The 8834-nt window shown below is 38.0% G+C and overlaps 2 protein-coding genes across 18 annotated transcripts; one reads left to right on the top strand and one right to left on the bottom strand.

Annotated features, from left to right (window-relative positions):
• Nucleotides 1-383: 383 nt before the first annotated feature.
• LOC127635262 (polyubiquitin-B) lies at nucleotides 384-3399 on the bottom strand. Of its 17 annotated transcripts, none has more exons than XM_052115181.1 (4): nucleotides 3298-3399; nucleotides 2100-2375; nucleotides 961-1872; nucleotides 384-732 (listed from the first exon to the last, which is right to left on the bottom strand). In XM_052115181.1, the coding sequence occupies exons 2-4, from the start codon at nucleotides 2373-2375 to the stop codon at nucleotides 544-546; spliced, it is 1377 nt and encodes a 458-aa protein (XP_051971141.1). In that variant the 5' UTR covers nucleotides 3298-3399; the 3' UTR covers nucleotides 384-543. The 17 variants fall into 17 exon arrangements, with proteins under 17 accessions (XP_051971141.1, XP_051971160.1, XP_051971201.1 ...); XM_052115200.1 differs by having other exon boundaries at nucleotides 384-883; nucleotides 1112-1872; XM_052115241.1 differs by having other exon boundaries at nucleotides 384-883; nucleotides 1340-1872.
• Nucleotides 3400-6176: 2777 nt separating this feature from the next.
• On the top strand, nucleotides 6177-8682 carry cenpv (centromere protein V). The gene is made up of 5 exons (XM_052115472.1): nucleotides 6177-6366; nucleotides 6575-6676; nucleotides 6873-6942; nucleotides 7322-7436; nucleotides 8155-8682. The coding sequence occupies exons 1-5, from the start codon at nucleotides 6338-6340 to the stop codon at nucleotides 8289-8291; spliced, it is 453 nt and encodes a 150-aa protein (XP_051971432.1). The 5' UTR covers nucleotides 6177-6337; the 3' UTR covers nucleotides 8292-8682.
• The last annotated feature ends 152 nt before the right edge of the window (nucleotides 8683-8834 follow it).

Genomic DNA, 8834 nt, shown 5'->3' with positions numbered 1-8834 from the left:
TTTACACAGAACTGGGTTCTGAATCACTACCTGAATATGTTGTGTAACCAAATAGGGTTCACCTGCAAGAAACGATTTTAAAAATCAGATGTTTGGAAAGTGGAGCATTTTGTCATTGTAACACCATGCACACTTTGGCCAGTTTATCTATACATGCCAGTCATGCAGTATCTTTTTTTTAGTCCTTTTAAAATCTAAATTAAATACTTCAATGAAGATTATGCAATCTGTAATATGACCATTGACTTGTTTACAGAAGACCATTTTGCATTTTACAGCACAATCCAGAGATGTTTGCTTTGAGAATAATGCTTAGTTCCTATTTAATTAAGTGAAAAACCTAATACTGCTTAAATGCAGAAACAAATGAAAACAAGCCACACTTTAAATGCCAATGCTTTTATTTTGGACATATTTAAAGAATAAAAAACAGAAATAGGTGAAAATAGTAATAGTTAATCAGTGGGAAAAAAAACATTTGTGTGGAGGGAGGGGGGTGAGCAGGGCAGACTGAAAAGTCCTTCAATGAGATGGACAATTAACTTAAATATGGCCTCCCCTGAGGCGCAGCACAAGATGCAGGGTGGACTCTTTCTGGATGTTGTAGTCGGACAGAGTGCGACCGTCTTCCAGTTGTTTGCCAGCAAAGATCAACCTCTGCTGGTCAGGGGGAATGCCTTCTTTATCCTGAATCTTGGCCTTGACATTTTCAATAGTGTCACTTGGCTCAACCTCAAGGGTGATGGTCTTGCCTGTGAGGGTTTTTACAAAGATCTGCATGCCTCCCCTGAGACGCAGCACAAGATGCAGGGTGGACTCTTTCTGGATGTTGTAGTCGGACAGAGTGCGACCGTCTTCCAGCTGTTTGCCAGCAAAGATCAACCTCTGCTGGTCAGGGGGAATGCCTTCTTTATCCTGAATCTTGGCCTTGACATTTTCAATGCTGTCACTTGGCTCAACCTCAAGGGTGATGGTCTTGCCTGTGAGGGTTTTTACAAAGATCTGCATGCCTCCCCGGAGACGCAGCACAAGATGCAGGGTGGACTCTTTCTGGATGTTGTAGTCGGACAGAGTGCGACCGTCTTCCAGCTGTTTGCCAGCAAAGATCAACCTCTGCTGGTCAGGGGGAATGCCTTCTTTATCCTGAATCTTGGCCTTGACATTTTCAATGCTGTCGCTTGGCTCAACCTCAAGGGTGATGGTCTTGCCTGTGAGGGTTTTTACAAAGATCTGCATGCCTCCCCTCAGACGCAGCACAAGATGCAGGGTGGACTCTTTCTGGATGTTGTAGTCGGACAGAGTGCGACCGTCTTCCAGCTGTTTGCCAGCAAAGATCAACCTCTGCTGGTCAGGGGGAATGCCTTCTTTATCCTGAATCTTGGCCTTGACATTTTCAATGCTGTCGCTTGGCTCAACCTCAAGGGTGATGGTCTTGCCTGTGAGGGTTTTTACAAAGATCTGCATGCCTCCCCTCAGACGCAGCACAAGATGCAGGGTGGACTCTTTCTGGATGTTGTAGTCGGACAGAGTGCGACCATCTTCCAGCTGTTTGCCAGCAAAGATCAACCTCTGCTGGTCAGGGGGAATGCCTTCTTTATCCTGAATCTTGGCCTTGACATTTTCAATAGTGTCACTTGGCTCAACCTCAAGGGTGATGGTCTTGCCTGTGAGGGTTTTTACAAAGATCTGCATGCCTCCCCTGAGACGCAGCACAAGATGCAGGGTGGACTCTTTCTGGATGTTGTAGTCGGACAGAGTGCGACCGTCTTCCAGCTGTTTGCCAGCAAAGATCAACCTCTGCTGGTCAGGGGGAATGCCTTCTTTATCCTGAATCTTGGCCTTGACATTTTCAATAGTGTCACTTGGCTCAACCTCAAGGGTGATGGTCTTGCCTGTGAGGGTTTTTACAAAGATCTGCATGCCTCCCTGAGACGCAGCACAAGATGCAGGGTGGACTCTTTCTGGATGTTGTAGTCGGACAGAGTGCGACCGTCTTCCAGCTGTTTGCCAGCAAAGATCAACCTCTGCTGGTCAGGGGGAATGCCTTCTTTATCCTGAATCTTGGCCTTGACATTTTCAATGCTGTCACTTGGCTCAACCTCAAGGGTGATGGTCTTGCCTGTGAGGGTTTTTACAAAGATCTGCATGCCTCCCCTGAGACGCAGCACAAGATGCAGGGTGGACTCTTTCTGGATGTTGTAGTCGGACAGAGTGCGACCGTCTTCCAGCTGTTTGCCAGCAAAGATCAACCTCTGCTGGTCAGGGGGAATGCCTTCTTTATCCTGAATCTTGGCCTTGACATTTTCAATGGTGTCACTTGGCTCAACCTCAAGGGTGATGGTCTTGCCTGTGAGGGTCTTCACAAAGATCTGCATCTGCCAATACATAAAGAAAAACACAATTAAATTACATTGTATTACACTAAATATTGACAATTTAATACATTGTGGTGGTGGTGGTGGGGGGGGGGGAAATGGAGAAATTGGAGAAATGGTTTGGAAAGAATAAATTTCTGCAGAGCCATTTGGTTCCTCCAGAGGCACAGAGAAGGTTTAGCGTGTTCCATTAAACTTACAAAAAAACCTATTTAAAAGTTCCAGTTTCTTACAAAACACTTAACTGAATATATCCTCATGTTTAAGATATGAATAAAGATATCTACAAGAATGTAGGACTTGTAAAACAGCCATAATGAATATGTATCCTGACCAGTCCATGCGAATAATATTTCAGCAGATTTTTGAAAATCGTGTATAATTGTTCTATTCGAGAACATTTCAGACCTGTAGGTTTAAAAAAAAAAAAAAACACTATATAGGGACGCTAAACACGCTTTCTAGAACAATACTGTCATTTTAAATATCTAAAATACATAAGGCAAACACATTTTACACCCAAGCCAGTAGGAATAGAGAGTAAAGAAATATCTCGGTTTATCTGAAGCAATGGTGCGCCACACCAGCATGACCGCTTTCTCTAACATGGCGGCGGTTCGTTCGCATCCGGGATCAGTTCACATAGTGCGATGATTCAGCAAAGAGACATTGGTCATTGAACCAACCCGATCGAAAGGAAATATACAACTTCACAATAAAGAAAAAAACCCAGACCCATTTCAGAATCACAAGATTGGACCTTTTTCGTCAAACAATGAATATCTACAACGTTAAAATGTCCATCGATAATCCAAATAATGGTATCAGACCAAGCGTTCGTAGAAAATAACAACTAACTGATAAGGATTTATACTTAAAAGCTTTATGTATTGCATAATTCAGATCGGATGTTCAGTCTTACCTTTTAATTAAAGATTTTGGTCTGTAAAACTGTTCCGTAAACGTATCTTCCTCTTCGCGTGCAACTAGTATGCGGATGAATGAGAGTGCTACTGAATTTATATAAACCGAAGGGACGTGACGTTCATGGTACGTCACATGACAAGATCCATCCGCAGTTGGATCAAAACATTCAAATATGCTTGTATGTAACTTATATTGGTAGTTTTGTATCGATAATATGTTTTGAATAAGTTCTTCCAATTGACAATTAATCAATATCATACAATTACTTAAAAGGAAGTCTCCAGAACATGCGAGAATGGGCTGTTGGTGATTCAGATCTCTGGAATCTGGGGCAGAGCCAGGCAAAGAGCAGCATAGTGACATAAGAGTTAGAAACAAACTGGAATGCTGTTATCCCCACAGGAGTGTTTGCTCAATTACAAGGTTTATTTGCTAAAATAAATGTAGTTTCATTGTATTCTTGAAGCTGTGATTTCTATGAAGTGCATTTGTGTTTTAGCCAGGACTTTAGTTGCATGGACCATCAAACTTCATATATATAGCAATGTGTGACACAGATAGCATTGCTTTGAAATGTGTTGCCCCAGACATGCTGCAATGAATGTTGGTCATTTTCTTTGGATGAGCTGATGGACAATACCACAACCATTGTCACTGTAAAGAATAAAAAAATAAAAAATCCATTCTTAATTAGTATTTTTTGTCTTGTTTTCCAGCAAACATATCTAAACATTCTTAAAACAAGATTAATGTACTTGTCAAGCAAAATGGCAAAATATGTTTTGTCTTGTTTTAAGAGAAATCTAACTGAATCAAGTTTTATGCTTAAAACAAGAAGTGAAAAAAAAAAAAACGATTTGCCACTGGGGTAAAATAAACTTAATTAAAATGCAATTTATGTTTGTTTGGTTTTTTTTACCCCAGGGCAGAGTTTTTCTTTCTTCTTGTTTTAAGCATTTGTGTCAGATATTTCTGAAAACAAGCCTCAATATCTTGTGCCATTTTAAGAATGTTTAGATTCAGTTTTTTTATTATCTTAATGTCTTAGGACCCACAAAGGAAAAGCTTCCCTTTGTTATTATGTGGTAGAGCTAATTACATGTCATACACATTTCCAGGCATTTGATTCCTAGTTCACAATAAACTCTTACAACAGTTGGCTGTACAGTATTTACTGGACAAAGCATTTGTACAGTGTTACAGTCAAATACAAGCTTATACAAACAAAACAAAACTATAAACAAGATGAACCAGCTCCAAATTTGCTTTGAGGTTTCCTTGAAGAAATTATCTCTGATTACCGTCTATGTTAAGCATCCAGTTTAATTTGATCAGCTAAATACCATAAAATAGTCATCTAAGATAGTTCAATCTTATCTGGCTTGTTCTACAGAAAGAGTTGGCATTGTGAAATGGCTTTTTGAGCCTTGTTTATCTGGACAGTCATCCACTTAGTGGATTACATTGAATCAGGTCTTTGTTATGTTCTTGTGTCTACTTGAACCGATGTTGAAAGATTATCCAGATCCCAGATCACCCTGCTAAACCAGTTTTTGTTTAACACAGTATCGTTGAGGGAGGTGTTCTTTTTAAACTTAATTCACGATAGATTACTTAACATTGATTGGATTGAATTTATCGATTGAGGATTGTATAGAGGTAACCAGGGCAAGATGGTGTAATCATCAGTTTGTTTTTAGGCTTTATCTGCTGTTGTATTTGAGTCCCTATAACTCAGCATTTGAAGTGACTAAAAGTGCTCTATTTATATCAATGGTTGGTCAGCATTTATGCTCATGTTATAAACTAGAGACACCTCTTTAAGCACGCTGCTCTCATTCAAGTGAAAATAATTTGAAGTAATTTTACTTTCTGATGGAGAACTAACTAGGAAGAATAATTTCCAGGAAAGACATGAAATGCAGCACATGTTTTGAAATTCACTGTAAGTTTCCGGTTACTTGATGCTTGTCACATGTGATGCCACGTCACCAGACTGAACTCAAAGGAGTGTTTGTTCAGAACCAGATCCTGTGTACCTTGAACTTTCAGGGCACTGTATGCAAGTTATAAAACCTCTGTGTTGTGTATCAGTTGAAGTTGTCAACATGTTCCTGTAACTTAACCTATCATAAATTACATCATAATACAGAATACAGGAAAAACAATACAGAATGTTCATAAATAAGCCATTGCGATATTATTTATGACTAGCCTATGTTAAAACAATAATAACAAAAAAGTTGACATTGTTGTTTAAATATCCAGTCAATTATGTAAACTTATATGACCTCCTACAGTAAACAAATAAACAAATAAATACATCTTCATAAAAAACATAGTTTTGTTAAAACCCAAAAGGTTTTGTTTTTCAGAACTCATGTCAATAATGTTAATTCATATTGCATTAACTCACTGCCAAAACTGCCATGTGATGGATATTTTTCATACCTTGTATATTGTTAACACATTACTAAGTTTTTTTTTAGCAAAACAATAAAGTCAATGTATAGCTAATGCGTTTTGTTAATGCAATATGAACAAATATGAAATAACAATGAACAATTGTATTTGTATTATCTAAAATTAACTAGATTAATAAATGCTGTAAAAAAATATATTGTTCATATATCATGGCACCTAATGCATTAACTAATGTTAATGAATGGAACATTCTTGTAAAGTGTTACCGAATATTTTTTTACACATGTACACCTACTAGAATTTTCTGGCTGTTTCGAGTAAAACAAGTTTTTCTTTCTATGGTTTATGCTAGAATGTGTCTTTGGGCTTGTCTTGTTGCAACAGTTGAGCAGGTAGCACGTGACGCCGCGGGCAAAATGAGCTGGCAGAAACATGTGACCTAGCCGGTCTACAGTGTTTGTTTGTGTGCTGTTTTGAAACCAGTGGTGAAGGTGATCGACAAAGTGCACAATGTTCTACAGGCCCGCATGACTTCACAGTTTAACCGGGTGACGTTATAGACGACAAACAACTGGTTTTTCAACCACACCACATACACAATTATAGGACAAATGGCGTGCGTAACTAAAGAAGAAGAAAGGTAGGCTATGTAATATTCACTTTCATGAATCTTATTCGTGGAAGCGCATACTTAATTTATGACTGGAATGAAAACGAGGCCGTGAGGGATAGATTACACAACTATGTTAATATAAAAGAAAATGTAAATTGGCTTAATATTTAGCCTAAATACATGAGCCAATATTGTCTCCAGATGTACGCCCAGGATATAAACCATCTTTTTCCAGGGAACACAACGATGGTCTTGTGAAACACACCGGAGGTTGCCACTGCGGTGCGGTGCGTTTTGAGGTGTGGAGCGCCCCAGATTTACACGTGTTTAATTGCAAGTAAGGAACGTTACGCATTCTCCACAATGACAAAGCACAACAGTCCAAATGTTCACGTGTAATCACGTGGACGACTTTCAAAGACATGCGGAACAGTTGACTCATTAGTACAATACAATGATTTTGAACATCCCCCAAGTGTGTGACTCTTGAAAAATGCCACCTACTTATTGTGCCAATTTGTGTTGTGTTTCAGTTGTAGCATTTGCACAAAGAAACAAAATCGTCACTTCATTGTATCAAAATCCCAGTTCACCTTGCTGCAGGTAGATCTATCTATTTGATTCACCTTTCTATGCAATTCAGTGTACCCAAAGTCTGGTTGGGCTCTGGAGGTTTGATGTTGTAGATGAAGAGAACTTTAAAATATGGTTATTTGAAATCATTTTCTTTCAAAAATCTAGAGTTCTGGCAAACTTGCCAATAATTATTTTCACATGCAAATATGTTTGCCATTCGCTGCAAACATTTGCCAGAAGTTTGCAGCTCTTCACCATTAGTGGTGAACCTACTGCAAATCTTTGGCGACAATGAAGAATTTGCTGCAAAGCTCATTTGCTTGTGAAAATTATTGATATATTGGTGAATTAAATTAAAAAAATATTTTGCAAGGGTTGAGGAAGACATTTCTGTCATGTGTCACAGGGATCAGACAACATAACCACATACACCTTTAACACACACATGGCCAAGCACACATTCTGCAAGATCTGCGGTGTCCAAAGTTTTTACACTCCACGTTCAAACCCTGATGGATTTGGTGAGTTGACTAGAAAGTGAAACCTTTGTGATGATAATTTTTTTTGCTAGTCATTTGTTTGCTGTATGTAAATAATACATTTGATTGTAGACAAACAGTAGCTAGCTGGAGAGATATGACTGCATTTTCATTATTACATTATTATTTAGGCTTAAAATGGATATGTCCTTGTTGGTTCACATACACACACCGTATGTATGTGTATCTATCTATCTATCTATCTATCTATCTATCTATCTATCTATCTATATATATATATATTAAACTTTCTTTTTCATCTAAAGGTGCACCATCATTTGTTCCACTTATTAACATAAAGATTTACACAAGGAAATAATAAAATGAATTTAAAATGATAACGTGAGATGACGACACATCATATCAATGGCTTAAATTAGAAGGTCATATATTTGATTAGGGTGTCCTCCATGCTGGCCAAATTGAGATCACATAACCAGTTGAATATTCTATCTCCGTAACCCCTCTATAATGAGACACTTTAATTTGTTTAATAAATTAATCATGGGTGACAAATGCACCTACAATGTCATTGATACTGAAAGCCTTTGCAATTCCTTTGATGCTGTATCCATGCTGATAAGTGTCAGTATAAAGTCCAAGACCGCTGTTGTACATACCTTTCGAAATAACTCATTGGTGCACCTTTAGTGTAGATTTTAAAATCTATTTTAAAATGTGTATGCATTTGGTGTTATAGGTGTGGCACCCCATTGTTTGGACCCTGGTACAGTGAGAAGTGTAACTGTGGAGGAGTTCTGTGGACAGAACTGGGAGGAAAGTATGAAGAAACATCACACTATTAGAAGTATGTCAAAACCAACAAGGGACACATAACCTACTGTTCTCTGAGCATTTGAAAGCTGTTGTAGTTATTTGACTTATATAGTGCTTGCCCATTTCTCAACCATGAGAACACACAAAATCATGTATGTTTCTAACCAGGGATGTATTATATGAAATTATATAAACATGGGTGTTTTGCTGCCATTCATATGCTAGTATACAAAATAAACTTTAAGTAGATATGTATTTTAACTCTACTGTCTTTCTCTTCTGGGAAAAAGGAACACAAATTCTGATGACTTATCTTGTATGCCATGTGTATACATGATTTGTGAGATACAATGGTCTTTAGCATAAGAATGTCCCTTCTCCCTCCCCTAAATTGTAATGTCATCTACCTCCTTTTAAAACGATATAAAACAAAAATGTTGTAACCCCCTATTCATGTCATCTTATTTTTATTTTCATACAAAACTTGTTACATTGTTCTGATTTATAATATGGATTCATCAGTCAAATAACTCAAAACAGAGAACATCATAAACGTCTAGATTTACATACACAGAACGTGTTCAGTATCACCATACTGAATAA

Source organism: Xyrauchen texanus, chromosome 4 (assembly GCF_025860055.1).
Source record: "Xyrauchen texanus isolate HMW12.3.18 chromosome 4, RBS_HiC_50CHRs, whole genome shotgun sequence".
Lineage (NCBI taxonomy): Eukaryota > Metazoa > Chordata > Actinopteri > Cypriniformes > Catostomidae > Xyrauchen > Xyrauchen texanus.
This window is presented reverse-complemented; position numbering and strand designations above follow the sequence as displayed.